This window comes from Nannospalax galili, unplaced genomic scaffold (genome assembly GCF_000622305.1).
Source record: "Nannospalax galili isolate Female #2095 unplaced genomic scaffold, S.galili_v1.0 scaffold323, whole genome shotgun sequence".
Lineage (NCBI taxonomy): Eukaryota > Metazoa > Chordata > Mammalia > Rodentia > Spalacidae > Nannospalax > Nannospalax galili.
In genome coordinates, this window is record NW_008350329.1 from 280,792 (window position 1) to 296,302 (window position 15,511).

The window sequence follows — 15,511 nt, forward strand, 5'->3', positions numbered from 1 at the left end:
TAGTACTAAATTAGCTGCATTTTGCATAGCATGAAAGTAAACTGTGACATTCACTAGTTACAATTGTACCTGTAAGAAACACATGAAGTTTTTAAACTATAAGGTATCATGGCAATAAATGCATTTATGTATTTCCTCTAACAGTAGATACAACTTTATGAATATGAAATTATATAAATCATTCATTCATTCTTTTATAATCTTGATTTGGAAATTGAAAAAGAGGAATGGAGAGTTAAGTGGTATAAAATGCTCTACGTACTAAAGTACAGTGCCAGGAGGAATGCCAGGAGTACCCATAAGGAATGACTTTTTTTTTTGTCTTTTTAAGTTTTAAATTAGTGTGTGTGTACAATGTGTGTATATGAATTCAAGTACACATATGCCATGGCATGCATATGGAGGTCAGAGGGCAACTTCTGTGAGTCAGTTCTCTCCTTTTTCAACTGTGGGTTCCAGGGATCGAATTCAGGTTGTTGGGCTTGTAAGGCAAGAGCTTTAACCTGCCGAGCCATCTTGCTGGCCCAGGAATGACTCTTGAAAATTTAAAATATTTTGAGTAGTTAGACTAAGCCTTCAGTTGAAAAGAAAGTTAAATGTATTTATTCAATATCTAAAGTGCTAGTAAATTACAGATTTTTTTCAATTAATTCCTAACACATGTGAGGAAATTAATGACTATTCAGCAGAACCTTCATGATTCTGAAACATCTACTTAGCTTTACATACTATGGAATTTTAGTCTTCAATGGGAAGTTGTAGCTTATTTTGCACTAAAAACAATTAACATCTCTAGACATGGAAAAATGATTGCTTTCTACCTCAAGGAACCTGTTTTTTTTTTTTTTTTTTTTTTTAATTTTATGTGTATGGGTGTATTGCCTGTGTATGCCCGTGGAGGACAGAAAAGGGCATTAGATGCCCTGGAACTGGAGTTATGGACAGTTGTTAGTGACCATGTGGGTGGTGGGATTTAATTCTGCAAGAACGGCCAGTGCTCTTAACTGCTGAGTCATCACTCCAGCCCCAAGGAACCTGTTCTTAATTTTCACAAAACTACACTGGCTTTTCATCCATATATACAGAAAACGGTGCTTCTAAAAAACACACGGTCCACTTCTCAAATCCCCAAACAAAGACAAAGGCACACAAATAATAGCTTAAGTGTGCATGTGCATGGTGGTGTGCATGAGAATGTCCGAGCACGCATATTTGTGCCTCTACTGAGGCCAGAGCAGGACATCTGGTGTCTTCCTCTGTGCTTTTCCATCTTCTTAACTGGTGACAGTCTTTTGCCGAACTGGAAGCTCACCATTTCAGGTAAGCTGGCAGGCCATCAAGCTCTTGGGATTTGCCTGTCTCACCTCCCAATGCTGGGGCTACAGGCACCCACTGTCATACCTGGCTTTTTATGTGGATTCTGAGGATTCGAACACAGGTCCTCATGCTTCCAGAACAAATGATCTTATCCACTGACCCATCCTGGTAGCCAAATCTTATATATTTCATATGACTATCTTTAATTCATATTTAAACAAATTCAACTGCCATCTTGAGAGAGATGTGACAAACTTCTTACAAATTTCTAAGACTTGGGAAAATTAGTGAACAAAATGCTGCAGCTTTATACAACCATGCAGACTCCTTCACTTGTAGACTGTTCTCTCAGTCCTGTATCTTACAGGTTGTAGCAACTAAGGGCTTCAGCAATCAGACCAGAAAGACTAGGGAGCGATTTGGTCCAATTAGTCTCCAGAAGAAGTTTCTAATCTTGTTACAATATTTAATAGGCTTGTGAGTTAATTTTAAAATAATTACGAAACCATCACTCTAACACAAATGAATCAGTTATAAGGGGGCCGAAGAGATGGCTCAACAGTTAAGAGCACCTGGTTGCTCTTGTAGAAGATCTGAGTTCTAATCCCAGTATCCACATGGCAGTTAACAACCATCTGTAATTCCAGTTCCTGGGATCCAACACCGTCTTCTGTCCGTCTCAGGTACTGCATGTGCTTACACACAGGGAGGCAGAACACTCACACACATAAAATAAAAACAAATAAATCAAAACAATTTTAAAAAACTTTAAAAAAAGAATCAGTTATAAATGTCTTTAAATTTTAAATTTTTATTACTTTTATGTGTATAAGTATTGTCTGCATGTATGCTGAGTGAACTACATGCTAAAAAGTCATGGAGGCCAGAAGAGGGAGTTGGAGTCCCTAAAACTGGAGTTACAGATAGTTGCTAGCCACCAAGTGGATCCTGGAAAATGAAACCAGCTCTTCTGACAAGCAACCAGTGCTCTTAACCACTGAGCCATCTTTCCAGGCTCCAAAGTCTTTAATTTTAATGAATAGTATTTGTCATTTATATTCAACAGAATTCAACAGCTAGCAGCATTGAAATATGGAAATAGTCATTTTTCCTTTTATAAAGTACAATAAATTGCCCATTTTAAATGAATCAATTACCTAGGTTTTCAATAACTACATCATAGCTCTTCGAGTTGATATAAAAAAAAGAGGAAAATTCAAAGATTTAGCATTTTAAACATTTGTAAAATGTTGCTACAAAGCATAGAGGCTATGAGTGTATTAATAAAAATGTTTCTGATATGAGAATCATTACTTGATTTAATAATTACTTCATAGAAGCATAAACTTGTTAATACTACGCTGACTTTTGCTAGTTTTCTAAGCAAGAAATGGTTTTTAAAGTAATAAATAAATCAGTCTAAGGACTGTAAGCTCCATCAGATAGAACTGATGTTTATATATGGTCCCCAGAATAAAAATCCCTGAAGTTTAGAATTTGAGAGTAGCAAACAAGCTAATGATAAGATACCATTTTTTAAGAAGTACCATAGGTTGCTAAGTATTATTCTATTTCAATAAAAAAGTTATGATATTAATAATGTACCATTATACTAAGTAGTGTTCCCTAGGTGCAAACCAGACTATAGTAACTCTAAAGCAAATGTTTCTTATTTCTTCAGTTCAGTAATTAAAACTGAAATTGCTTTAAAAAAAAAAAGGAACAGAAATGCTACTTACAATACAAATAAGATACCAACAGGATTCTGATCTTAATTCATATTTTTGCATTTCAACTCAGACTTTGACATTCAGTAGTACCTTAAAAAGCAAATGCAATTAGTAAAAATCAGGGCAGCACGTGGTTTTGGTCACATTCCCAAAATACCAGTTTCACTACAGTTTGCATGTTCTGGGGCTCTAAGAGTAAGAAAAACAGACTTAAAAGTGCAGTATTTCTTATTTTGTATGGTACCTAGCAATAACGAAAGGAAATCTCAGTCATCAATTCTAGGGCTAACAGAAATTCCAGGTCACAAGGGTGTGCAGTGAGGAAAAAGGCACAAATCAATGCACTAAGTAAAGAAATTACTCATCCCAGGTGAACTTATTCTGAAGTTCCTCCAAACCCACCATCCCCAGCCTGAAAGTAAAAACGCATAACTTACCCTGCCTTTTCTACACCCACTTTCTTATCCACACCTAGTGTTCTACCTTGAAGACAAATAAGCCTTAGCCTTTCTAGCAGGAATTATTTTTACCCAAATACATTGGACTTCGGTCTCAATTTTAAGGAGGATGACAGGCCTTTAAGAGACCTTTCCTCCCCCTCCTCCTCCTCCCCTTCCTCCAGTGGCTGCTCTGCATCCTTGAAGGAGGGAGTGGTGTGAATGATCTGGGTTCGAAAGCGGATTTTGTTGAGTCGCGGTTTTATCCGTGCACTAGAACTGCCCAAGGCTTTGCGACCTGGATCTTTCGCTTTGCTCCCGGTCCATCCCTCAGCAGGGTGGTGATGGTGATGCTCAGCGCTGTCCTCCGAAGAGTGTGAGAGCTTGTAAGTGATGAGGTGTGAAGGGAGCACCTTTGAAAGTCTCCAGCGCCCAGTCCCGCTGCCGGTGGTGCTGTCCACATCATCTTCGTCCAGGGCTCCCACCAGGTTCTTGATCTCCTCTGCGGTGCTCTGACTCAGGTACTGAGAGGCCTTTTTCCCGCTGTAGTCCCTGATGTCCACATCGGCATCGTAGGCCCCTACTAGCAACTTCACCACCTCTACATGCCCGTGCATGGCTGCCAAATGTAGGGCGGTGTAGCCCCCGCTAGTCCTGGCGTTGATGTTCACCGGGAGCTGGTGTTTGCTAGCGAAGTTCACCAACATGGCCAGGAGCTCCTGCCGGCCGTGTTTGGCGGCCCAGTGCAGGCAGGTGAAGCCAGTGATGAAGTCCCGCTTGGACAGTAGGCCAGGTTCGCAAGAAAGCAGCCCTTCCAGGCAGTCCCACTTGCCGTCCGAGGCTGAGAGCATCCAGGCGTGCTCCAGAGGATCCAGAGTCACCGAGCCCCCGCCAGTGCTCTCCTCTTCCGCGGATGACGAAGCCACCGAGGCGCTATCCGAGTCGCCCCCTCCCCGGCCGCGACCCCCGGCGGAGAAGCCCCCAGGGCTACTGCCCCCGGGGCACACGCTCCTCTTCAGTTGCGGGGAGCTGCCCATCACCAGGTCCCGGAAGTTCTGACGGGCCGACTTTGGGGTAGTGGGCATGCCGGAGCTGCCCCCTTCTGCCTCCTCACCGCCGTGTGGAGCGGGTTCCAGGTCCTCGCTGGGCCCCGGGCCCAAGGGCCCGGACAGGGCCTGGACCTCGTGTCCGGGGTCCTCACACCGGGCCCCAACTTGATCAGGGACCAGAGGCTCCGGGTTGCCCAGCTCGCAGCCCAGCCGGAGAGGGGTCTGAGGATCCGCCTCCCGCGGGCGCCCGCCGCCCTCCCACTCCGCCCGGAGGTCCAGGGCTTCGGGCTCCGCGGTCACCTCGATACGCGGCGGGTAGGCGGGGCGAGCGGCCTCCAGCGGAGGGGGGCCCGCACTGAACCTCTTCTTGAGATGCACATACTTGGTACCATCCTCGGGGTCGGTGCGCACGGTGGCCACCGCGTTGACCAGTTCTTTGAAGTGGGCGCGGGCACGGGCGCGCTGCTCCGGCTGGCCGCCCAGGGCGTCCCTGAAGTGCTGCACCAACTCGGCGTGTCGGACCCGGCCTCCGCGCTCCAAGAGAAAGCGCAGGACCGCCTCCGAGTCGGGCTCAGCTGGCCCCTCCATGCAGTGCGGCGCTGCTCCTCTGTCCCGACGGCTCAGGCGGACCCCATGACTGCGTGTCAGGAGATCCCGGAGAGCGCTTGGATCCGCACGATCGCCGTTCGGGTGTCTGAGTCTCCGGCTCTGAAGACTCCCAGGGGCCGCACCCCAGTGGTGTCGACACGCCCCCGGCCTCGCCCCGCCCCCCGCCCACTTCCGCTGGGGCCGCAATCTCTGCTCCAGCCCACGGCCGGGGCCCCGCCCACTTCCGGGCTCCAACTGGGCCCGCAATCTCCGTTCCCGCCCGTGGCGGCGACCTAAGGAGTTCCTGTGCCTTTACCTAACGTCTTCCTCCTCAAGTTCCAACTTTCTGGTCTCCCTTCCTATTTTCTGACTTTTAGTTTAAAGCGTCCACGGACACGCCCCGGAGAGGTTCGCTCTTCGCGCGGGAAACGCCTGGCGGTCGGTGGCGCGTCCTCTCAACCTCCAGGCTTGGCCCCGCCCAGGCCGCCCGCCCGTTAACGGCTGCGGGTCGTCCCGCGCCCCCGCCGGTTACGCCGCGCCGGCCTCTCGCGGCAGCCTGGACGTGCGTTCGGGGCCGTCCTGAGACCACCGCTTCGCCGCGTCTCGCCAGGGCTATGGCCTCCTCCGACGAGGTGCTGGTGAGCCTGCGCCCCCGAGGGGTCCCGGTGGCGCTCCCTTAGGCCCCGCCCTGCCCGGTGACCGCTGGGCCGGCGGGGTTGAGACCCAGCGGCCACCGGGCTCGGCAGGCAGCGGAGCGGGGGCTTCCTGCTGCCCCGGGCGTCGGCCGAGGCGCCCTCCGGAATGCCTGGAAGTTGCGGGAACTCTGCTGGTCAGGCTTCCCGGTCCTTGCCAAAGAGGGGGGGAGGCACAGAGTTAAATCAAGTATGGTGAATGCCGGCCTCTCGCAACATAACGGTTTTTGAGCTGGCCGTGTAATCAATGTAGTGATTTCCAGTGTGTACACTCCATGAGTGCTAACCAGGCAGTGGCTTCCGTGGCTTTTCAAAAGCTTGCGGTTTTGCCCTTCTGCGCAGTGGTTCGGTTTGCTAGCCTTTAGGATTTGAGCCCCCCCCCAGACACACATTTGAAATTAAAAGAACGTTGCTTCATCCAGTGTTTTGTGCCTTTCAGATCTCTTGTATATCTCTCTCGCTTGACAGTGAGCCATAGTTCTGTTCTCTCAGTGGTCACAATTGTTTTCATAATCCTGAGGTGTAATCTTGCCTCTCATACCATCATCTCAGGTCTGTACGCGGAGTTTTGTAGGTGCTGCATGGTGTGGAATTATTTCTATTCTGAGGGCTCATGGAATATGTCTGTGTATTTTTGTTTCTTTTAAAATATTTCTCTGTCGAGATTTAAAATGCTGTAAGTGTAAACAGTGGCTGGAAAGTATGATCAAAAGTTCTTCCGAGGCCACAAAGCCGTCCTTGAGAACTGGTTTAGGCATGCTCCTAAAATGAGGCGGTTAGGTTGTAGAGACAGTCCAGGTTGGAGGCCCAGAGGTGGGGTGATCCTTCTAGGCAGATGGCTTGTTTTACTAAACTTGAAAAGGATTCTCTCCGACTCTGTCCAAGTCTTTCCATTTGGTCATGTATTTAGAGAGGTATTATTTTTTGTGTATGGGATCCTCTGTTAATAGTTACTATGTTTGTGTACACGTATGGGTGAGGGAAGTATTGGCAAGGAAAATGTGTTTTACAAACTGATTCTGTCAGATCATATACTGTATTTTGATCCCATACACCCCCCATTGCCCTTATCCCCCTTCCACTCTTGATGATTCCTTTTTTTCTCAGTAAGTTCCCTACCTACCTTTATGATTTATTTTAAATTTATTTTTAAATTTTTGCCCCACTGAGTTTAAGATTGCTTGTGTGCATGGGTTAGGGGTTACTTATTGGAGCATGGGCAACTAACCAGTGGCCACACCACTGTAGAAGATTACTCTCTCTCACTCCCCCATAACCATTAACTGCCAGTGGGTGCTCAGCGGTGGGTGGGGCCTCCCAGACTCCTCTATTCATGATGGAATGCAGAGGGGGCCCAGTCTTTTTAAAGTTTAATATTTATATATGCATGTGTGTTTGCATCAAATCCACACCATATTCCTTCTTCTCCAAACCCTCCCCTTTCCTCCCTATCACCTTTCCCTCAAATGTCTTGTATATCTATCTCACTTGATAGTAAGCCATAGTTCTGTTTTCCTTTTTTTATATATAATATCTACTTAGTTAATTTAGGCTGTCTGTATATGCATGGGTGTGGGACCTTCTACTGGAGTATGTGTAGCCTCTTGGCACCTAAAAAAAAAAAAAAAAACCTCTCACTCCCACAGCAGCCATCAATTGCCAGTAGCTCCTTAGCTGCTGGAGAAACTTCATGATACCCTCTCCCACCCATGTTGGGATTTTGGCTGGCTTGATCTTGTTCAGGTCTTGTAGTCCCAGTTTCTATGAGTTCATGTGTACGCCTGCACTGTCATGTCCAGCAAATTCTGTTTTGCTACAGATATGCACTCCCTCTGGCTCTTATAATCTTTCTGCCCACCCCCTCCTTTTGAGATGTTCCCTGAGCCTTGGGGGGAGGGAGAGTGATACGATGTCCCATTAGAAATGAGCATTCCACAGTTAATTTTTCTTTTCATGTTGACTGTCTGTGGGTCTCTGTATTATTTGCCATCCACTGAAAGCAGAAGCTTCTCTGATGAGGGTTGAGAGATGCATGAATCTATATCCACTTAGCAGAATAATAGTAGTAGGTTCTCTAGGGCCTAGCCAGCTATAGGTTTTGGACCCAGTTGACGCCAGGCATGGGTTCCATCTTGTGGAGAGGCTTTAAATCCAAACAGAAAGTGGTTGGTTGCTCCACAACATTTGTGCAGCTGTTATACCAATGTGCATATCTTATATGCGAAGCCTTTCATTATTGTAGCTTGAAGGGTTTACAGCTGGATAATACTATTGATGACTTGTCTCCCCTGGTAGTGTACACAGAACATTCCAGCATTATGAAAGCTAGCCAGTAGGGATGAAGCCTCCAGGTCAGTACTAGCTTGATTTCTACATGTTTTCCATGATTTGGGTAATGTGTCATCAGCAGTAGGGAGGGTCTTATAAAATTTCTGGAGGGTAACCAAGGTCAGTGGCAATAGCCTGTAATGTTTGGAGGAGTCTCTGGGACTCCACTGACCAACAACTTGAAAAGAAGTAACCCATACCTGACACTGGACATTCTTTTTGATAGGTAAGACTCTTATCTTGTGCAGGTAACCACAGCCGCTGTGATTTCATGAGTACAAAAAAGCATGTCATGTCCAGGGCACAGTATCTTACAATATTCCTCTTCATCCTCAAGTTCTTTGTTTCTACCCTCTCCTGCTGTGATCCCTGAGCCTTGAGTGGGGTGATACACATCTCCTATAGAGGGCTGAGTACTTGATTTGTCACTTGTTCTGCTTTTATGGGGGTGGGGGGCAGTTACAGGTCTCTGCACTAACTACTGCCCATTGTAAACAGGCTTCTCTGACCAAGGCTGAGAGCAACACTGTGGGTATAAACATAGATATTTAGAAGACTGTTTGACACCACATCCATTTGGCCAGCCTTGTAGCACCTTCTGGCATGATGAAAGCTAGCTATCAAGGAGGAGGTTTCCAGGTCAGCTTCTTCTTGATTTCTATTTATCCTGAAACCAAAATGTGTGACTTTTTTTTAGCAATAGGGCCTTACCATTCAGTTCTAGAGGGGAACCAAGAACAATGGCAATGTGTATTTTTGGGGGGAGTGGGGGACTCTGAGGACTCCATGGCCAACAACTTATAGTGGCACTGGGATTTTTGTTTAATAACCTATGGATTCTAGGAGAAGCATTGTCCATTGATGTATGGTACCTCCATTGATAAAGATTTTTAATTTACAGAGTAGTAGGTTTCCATATGACTTTTTCATATCTCCTAAGTTTTGGTTAACCCTCTCCCCCAACTCCTCTCCTCTATCCCTCCTTTGTCATCCCTGCTTAACGCTTTCCAACCCAAATATTTCCCTTCTACTTTCATATCACTTATAAACTTCCGTTTTAAGGTAATTGTAGATTCTTACACATTGTAAAAGAATTGTGAGGGCCTCTGTAGCTTTGACACTTCCTCATTATGTGGCAAAAGACAGCACAATATAGATATGTTTCATAATCTGGAAGACCTTCCTATCACAAGGATCTCTGTTAGCTTTTTATAACTGCACCCACTTTGTCTCCTCCTACCTTCTTAATGTTAATCCAGATAATGAGTAAGTATTTTATTTTGAGATAGGGTCTCATTTTGTAGCCCAGACATGCTGGAATTCACTGTGTAGCCTAGACTGTTGTTGAACCGTCAGCAGTCTTCCTGTCTCAGCCTCCTGAGTGCTGAGGTTACAGTGGTAAACGACCCACATTCAGCTGAATAATTTTTCATTTCCAGAATTTTTTCATCTCTATAAGTCATTTTTTGGGGGAAATACAGCTAACCTCTAGAGATCAATCTAGTAAATATCAATAGTTCATCGAGTTGTACTTCAAAGTATCCATGTATCACATTTTGTTTGAAGGGTGTTTAGGTCGTTTCTAGTTGGAGGCTATTATGAATAAAACTCATAAATATTCCTGTGATTCATAAAGCGTAAACTGTCAGTACAAAAACACAGCTCTCACCTAAAAGGGATAATTTGACCATGGCCTGGGAACACTATTCCGGTTTCCTGAAATACCATGCTCAACTATTCAACTGTTTTGAGTTTTTTGTTTTTTTTTTTTTTTTTCTTTTTCAAGGTCTCATTGTGCAGCTCTGTACTGTTTTTATTACTTCTGTTACATATGCCTTATTAATCTAGTTAATCTACTATTCAGAATATAAGAAACATTCATTGTGTATAAGAAAAAAAAACTGTGACAGACTGGGGGTAGGTGATTTGCATTTTTTTAAAATGACAATCTCAAAGATCAGAGCATTTTCAGGGCTGGTGATGTAGCTGATCAAGGATCTCCTTAATAAATGAAGAGACCTGTAAGTCCCACCTTAGCAGGCCTAACAGAACAAAGAAAAACATAAATCAAAGAACTTTAAGAATACATTTTCAAGAACATCAGATATAGGAAGTCTCTGCTGTAGACCTCAGTTATTACCTGATGATGTTCTGATGATGTTCTGACTTTGGTTGGTGAAAGCAACTGGTCTATTTGTGCATTCCAGAGTATTTTGCCTGATAGTCTCAAGGCTGTTAGGCCAAACACAGAAGTGGGCAGTAATGGCTATTAAGGGGGCTGAAGATAGCCTTAGATAATTTGGCTTGGGACCTGCAGCATTTCATGTTTCCACAGTCACAGAAGTTCTGATCAGTCAGTCAACCTGTAACATCTTTAACACAAGAGATGGAAACTTATTTAACAAAATATGAGCCTTCAGTTGTATGGAATAAGTGTTCTGGAATACCGTTGTGGGTCATGCTTTGTCCCGCCGCACGGGAACTGCAGCGGGGTACCTGGATTGGGGAGTGGGGATTTGGATGGGGCAATCAGACAAGAGAAATGGAGACAAGACAGTGCTCTGATCAAGTCTTGTTTATTGCAGCACAAGCATGGGGTTAAATAGGGAATGAAAACAAAGAAGTGCAGACTGGGAATAAGCATCTCAGCCAGATAGCAGAGGCCCAGATGTACTCTAAGGGAGGAATCCACTGAGAACAGGGCAGTTGCTAGAAAAGAAAACAAGGCTGCGGGTGAAGGCCACGGGCTCTCCCCCATGCCTGCGAGAGTCTACTGATAAACAGAAAACAAGACAGTTCACTGGGAATGAGAACAAGGCCGCGGGCCAAGGTCACAGGTTCCATCCCATGCTTGCGGGAGGAGAGTGGGCAGAATGGAAAGTTACCGGCTTAGGTCTGTTCAGCAGTTTTGAGAAATGGCTGTGCCTTATGCCCCCAACAGGTCCCCCTTTTATTTTTACTTATAGAGCTTAGGGAATGAAGGTTGCTAGACCCTTAGGGAACTGCGCCTGTCTTAGGTTGGAGTATCCTTCCCCAAGGGCTTACCCGTCATTGGATAAGGTAGTAGCATTAGGCGACCCTCCTGTCTTAGGTTGCCAACAAGGGGGGATTCTCTCGTTCCCATCATTGACTGTCCAGTTCATCTCTCAAGGGGGATGGCTAACAGCATCATCATAGCAACGCGTCCCTATGAGCTCTTGATCCAACATATCAAGGCGATGATAATGGACCTGAATTGGTTTCGCCTAAAACGCCTCCACCTGCTGTTTGATAAAGACCATAAGCCTTCTTACCAACAGTGGCCCTAGTGTGAGAAGGAGCAGGAAGAGGATGAGGGATGGAATCACAGAGGGGATCCAAGAAAGGAAAGGGGAATTCAGCCATCCAGAAGGATTTTGATAAAAATGATGTAGTTTGTAGCTGATGTTCTGCAGGGTCTGTATATTGCTCTTTACCAATCCTGATTCATTGACGTAGAAGCAGCACTCCTCTTGTAAGAAAAGGCAAGTTCCCCTTTTTCAGTGGTGATAAGATCAAGGGCCCTACGATTTTGAAGGGCAGCTTGTGCCAGGGAAGTCAGCTGGCATTGCAAAGATGCAAGGCTACTGGCCCTGGATTCTATAACTTGTTGTAGTTGGGAGTTAAATTCTTTTGTGGTATAGAGAGTATGTCCCAGGGCTCCTGCAGAAAGGCTAGCAGACACGGTAAATCCTATCCCAATTACAAAAGGGATGAATACCCCTCTCTTATCCTGTGAACGGATTAGCCAGGCAAACTCCCCTGGTGAATACATGGTTAGTTGGTGAATACATGGTTAATTCACAGGGTCCTGGAGAGGAAATAATGATTTGTTGATACAGGGATTCATTGCACCAGAAAGACATAAGGGGGGGGGCATTAAGAGGTGAACTGACAGAATAAGTACTGTGCCATACAAAGGAGGGGGGAATATAGGTAGTAGTGATATAGCAGAGGGAAATATTTTGAGTAGGATTTAAAAGTAAAGGAATTGATGGCATGGGGGGAGAAGGTACCGTGCCAGCGGTAGTGATATTAGGTGCAGAGGAATGATTAACAGGGACAACGGCTAGTAAAGAATGAACCAAAGAGGCACACAACAAGCACGATGAAGCATTGACATTAGAAAGGTTTAACAGCTTTAAAGCAAAGTCTAAATAATTGGGCCAAAGGGCAAGATTAAAGGTGGAATTTTTATGTATGGCAGCCTGAAGTTTAGTCTCACTCATAATGGTAATTTGTCTCGTTTGTTTATCAATGGTAGCAGGGACCAGCTGGCGGGAAATGAACAAAGATCCCACCAGGAGTGAGGAGTACCCATCATTATAAATTTTTCCTCCAACTCCATTTTGCCACCTGATGTCCCAGGGGTCATCTATACGAATTGTGAATTGACCATCATCATAACTCAATATACCATTTTTGTTATAAGCATCATGACGGCAGCAAGCCCAATATCTACATCTGCCATATATGTTACTAGCTGTGAGACAACTGCCCTTATTATCATAAGTGAAACATGCATAAGGTCTTAACTTAGAGGACAAAATAGACGGAGTAATTGGAATAACAATGGTTGTTTGGCAACCCTTCACTGGACAGAGGACAGTGCCCATAGTTGGGATGTTGTCATCAGAGTGTATGTCTCCTTCCTTAACTTGGAACTCCCACTGTAACACCGTCTGCAACCAAGCGGAACCAATCAGGAGGAACAGGATGCAACAAGCAGAGGCCATTGTGGTCTAGCTGGGCTGTAAAAGAGAACAGAGAAAAGAAAACATTTCCCAGGGAGCTTCAGTCTCCCTGGAACATTGATTAACATTTATCTGCTTTGCTAAGCGTTCAGGTAGCCAGCGGGCTGCATCATGTTGCTGTGAATAAATGCAGACAGATCCCCTTCCCCATATTAATACTGGGTCTGGGCCATGCCATGAATTATCCAGAGGGTCCTTCCATTTAACCATGGCATAGTGTCTTTTAGATTCTGGATGCCAGAAATGATCTGCAGCTGACTTACCATGAGCATCCAAATTTAAAAAATTTAAAATAAAGAGTACATGGCTTAATAAATTCTTGGGGGTTCCCCTGATGGGGTACCATTCCCCTTTTTTCACCTTATTTAAGGTATTTTTTAGAAGTAGATGAGCTCTTTCAACTATACCTTGACCCTATGGGTTGTAAGGTATTCCCGTTGTATGCTTTATCTGCAAGGTGTTGCAGAAATTTTGAAAAGCTTGAGATACATATCTGGGACCATTATCTGTTTTAATATGTTTTGGGGTACCCATTATAGAAAAGCAATGGAGCATATGAGCAATAACATGTTTAGCAGCTTCCCCTGTTTGTAATGAAGCACATAGAAGTCCACTGAAAGTATCAATGCAAACATGAATATACTTAAAGTTGCCAAATTCATTGTAATGAGATACATCCATTTGTGAAAGCATGTTAGGGACAAGTCCTCTAGGATTGACTCCTAGATGGGGAACAGGGAAGAAGGTGACACAAGTCTTACAATTCTTAACTATTTGTCTAGCCTATTCTCTGGTGAGGTTAAACATTAAGCATAAGGAAGTTGCATTGAGATGGTGTAGCTCATGAGCCTGTTGAGCTTGAGAAATGTCAGAAGGAGTAGCAATAGCAACAAGTTTGGTGGCTACATCGGCGACCTGATTGCCAGTCGTCAAAGGCCCCAGAATGTTTGAGTGTGCTCGTATGTGTCCTAAGAAGAAGGGAGCTGTCCTCTGGTGGATGAGATGTTGGCAATAATGAAAAAGATTTGCAGCTTCAGAAATATGCCCAATTATAGGAACAGTTTCTAAAAGAGGTACAGCACGAGCGATATATGCACTGTCAGTGTATATATTAAGAGGTGTATTAGGAAACGCAGAAAAAACTGATATGATGGCAGACAGTTCCACCAGTTGTGCAGAGGTTTTATTAGTTTGAAAACGCACAACCTGATTGTTCCAAGTGTAGGCTGCCATCCCATTGGAGGAACCATCTGTAAAAACCAGCAAGGCATCAAGCAAAGGCTGATGATAAGTAATACATGGAAAAATGAAAGTATGCAGGTTACAAAATTGAATGAGCTTGTCAGGTGGGTAATGATTATCCAAAATTCCCGGAAAGTTAGCACAAGCTATCAGCCAAGTCTCTGAATTTTGAAGTAGCCAATTAATGTGATCCTTGGTATAGGGTTGCACAATATGAAGAGGCTCTATACCAAAATATTTACGACTGTGGTCCCGACCAAGAATCATTAAATCAGCCACTGTGTCATAATATGGAAACAATACCCTTTTTGGGGAGGCAGGCAAATGTATCCACATAATAGGATGATTAGGCTCCTGCCAAAGAAGACCTGTAGGTGGCAGCTCAGTATTAAAAATCACTAGCCATAAGGGCTTGTGATAATCTATATTAGTAACAAACTGGTTAGCAATAGCTTCCTCAACTCTATGTATGGCGACTCTGGTTTCCTCAGTGAGATTTCTGGGTGAGGTTGGATTAGCATCCCCTTTAAGGATGTCAAAGAGAGGCTTTAAGTCCCCAGTGGTCAACTTTAAATAAGGACATAGCCAATTAATATCACCTAATAGTTTTTGGAAATCATTTAAAGTTTGTAGTTTATCAAGTCTAAGAATAGCCCTTTGATTAGTTATTTTTTGTCCATTAATCTGAAAACCCAAATAAGAGTAGGGATCCTGTGTTTGTACCTTTTCAGGATCTATTTGTAAACCTACAGCAAATAAATCAGATTTTAACTGAGCATAACATTGCAGTACCGCTTCCCCTTCTGCTCCTGCTATCAGAATGTCATCCATATAATGGATTATATACATGGATGGCCAAGTATTTCTGGTATGTTGAAGAGCTGTGGCCACAAATTTCTGACAAAGGGTAGGGCTATTGGCCATTCCTTGAGGCAAAACCTTCCACTGGTATCTCTTCATAGGTTCTCTAAAATTAATAGAAGGAAGACTAAAGGCAAAGCGTTGGCGATCCTCAGGATATAAGGGAATAATGAAAAAATCCTTAAGATCTACTATTATCTTAAAGTATCCTTGTGGTATGGCAACTGGAGAAGGCAAACCTGGCTGCAGAGTTCCCATGAGGACCATAGTAGCATTGACTGCTCTCAAGTCTTGTATTAATCTCCATTTTCCTGACTTTTTCTTAATAACAAATATGGGTATATTCCACGGAGAACAGGTCTCTTCAATGTGCCCTGCTTCAAGTTGTTCCTGCACCAAATGAGTGGCTGCTGCCAACTTCTCTGCTGTAAGCGGCCATTGAGCTACCCAAACCGGATCATCTGATTGCCATGTTATGGGATCCACATAGTTTGA

At 44.5% G+C, this 15,511-nt stretch overlaps 2 protein-coding genes across 3 annotated transcripts in view; one reads left to right on the top strand and one right to left on the bottom strand.

The window, feature by feature from the left end:
* Positions 1-908: 908 nt before the first annotated feature.
* Sowahc (sosondowah ankyrin repeat domain family member C) lies at positions 909-5,265 on the bottom strand. Its single transcript, XM_008847565.3, has one exon. The coding sequence runs from the start codon at positions 5,119-5,121 to the stop codon at positions 3,574-3,576; it is 1,548 nt and encodes a 515-aa protein (XP_008845787.1). The 5' UTR covers positions 5,122-5,265; the 3' UTR covers positions 909-3,573.
* A 99-nt stretch (positions 5,266-5,364) lies between these two features.
* Positions 5,365-15,511, top strand: part of Septin10 (septin 10) — a 118,370-nt gene continuing 108,223 nt past the window's right edge. The window contains exon 1 of one of the 2 annotated variants that reach the window (XM_029570650.1): positions 5,365-5,759. In XM_029570650.1, the coding sequence (XP_029426510.1) occupies positions 5,736-5,759 (24 nt within the window). In that variant the 5' untranslated portion in view covers positions 5,365-5,735. The remainder of the gene's footprint in view (positions 5,760-15,511) is intronic. The other variant, XM_008847567.3, reaches the window with a different exon arrangement.

Coding starts and splice junctions, on each gene's coding strand:
- Sowahc (XM_008847565.3), bottom strand. CDS start 5,121: ATGGAGGGGCCAGCTGAGCCCGACTCGGAGGCGGTCCTGCGCTTTCTC.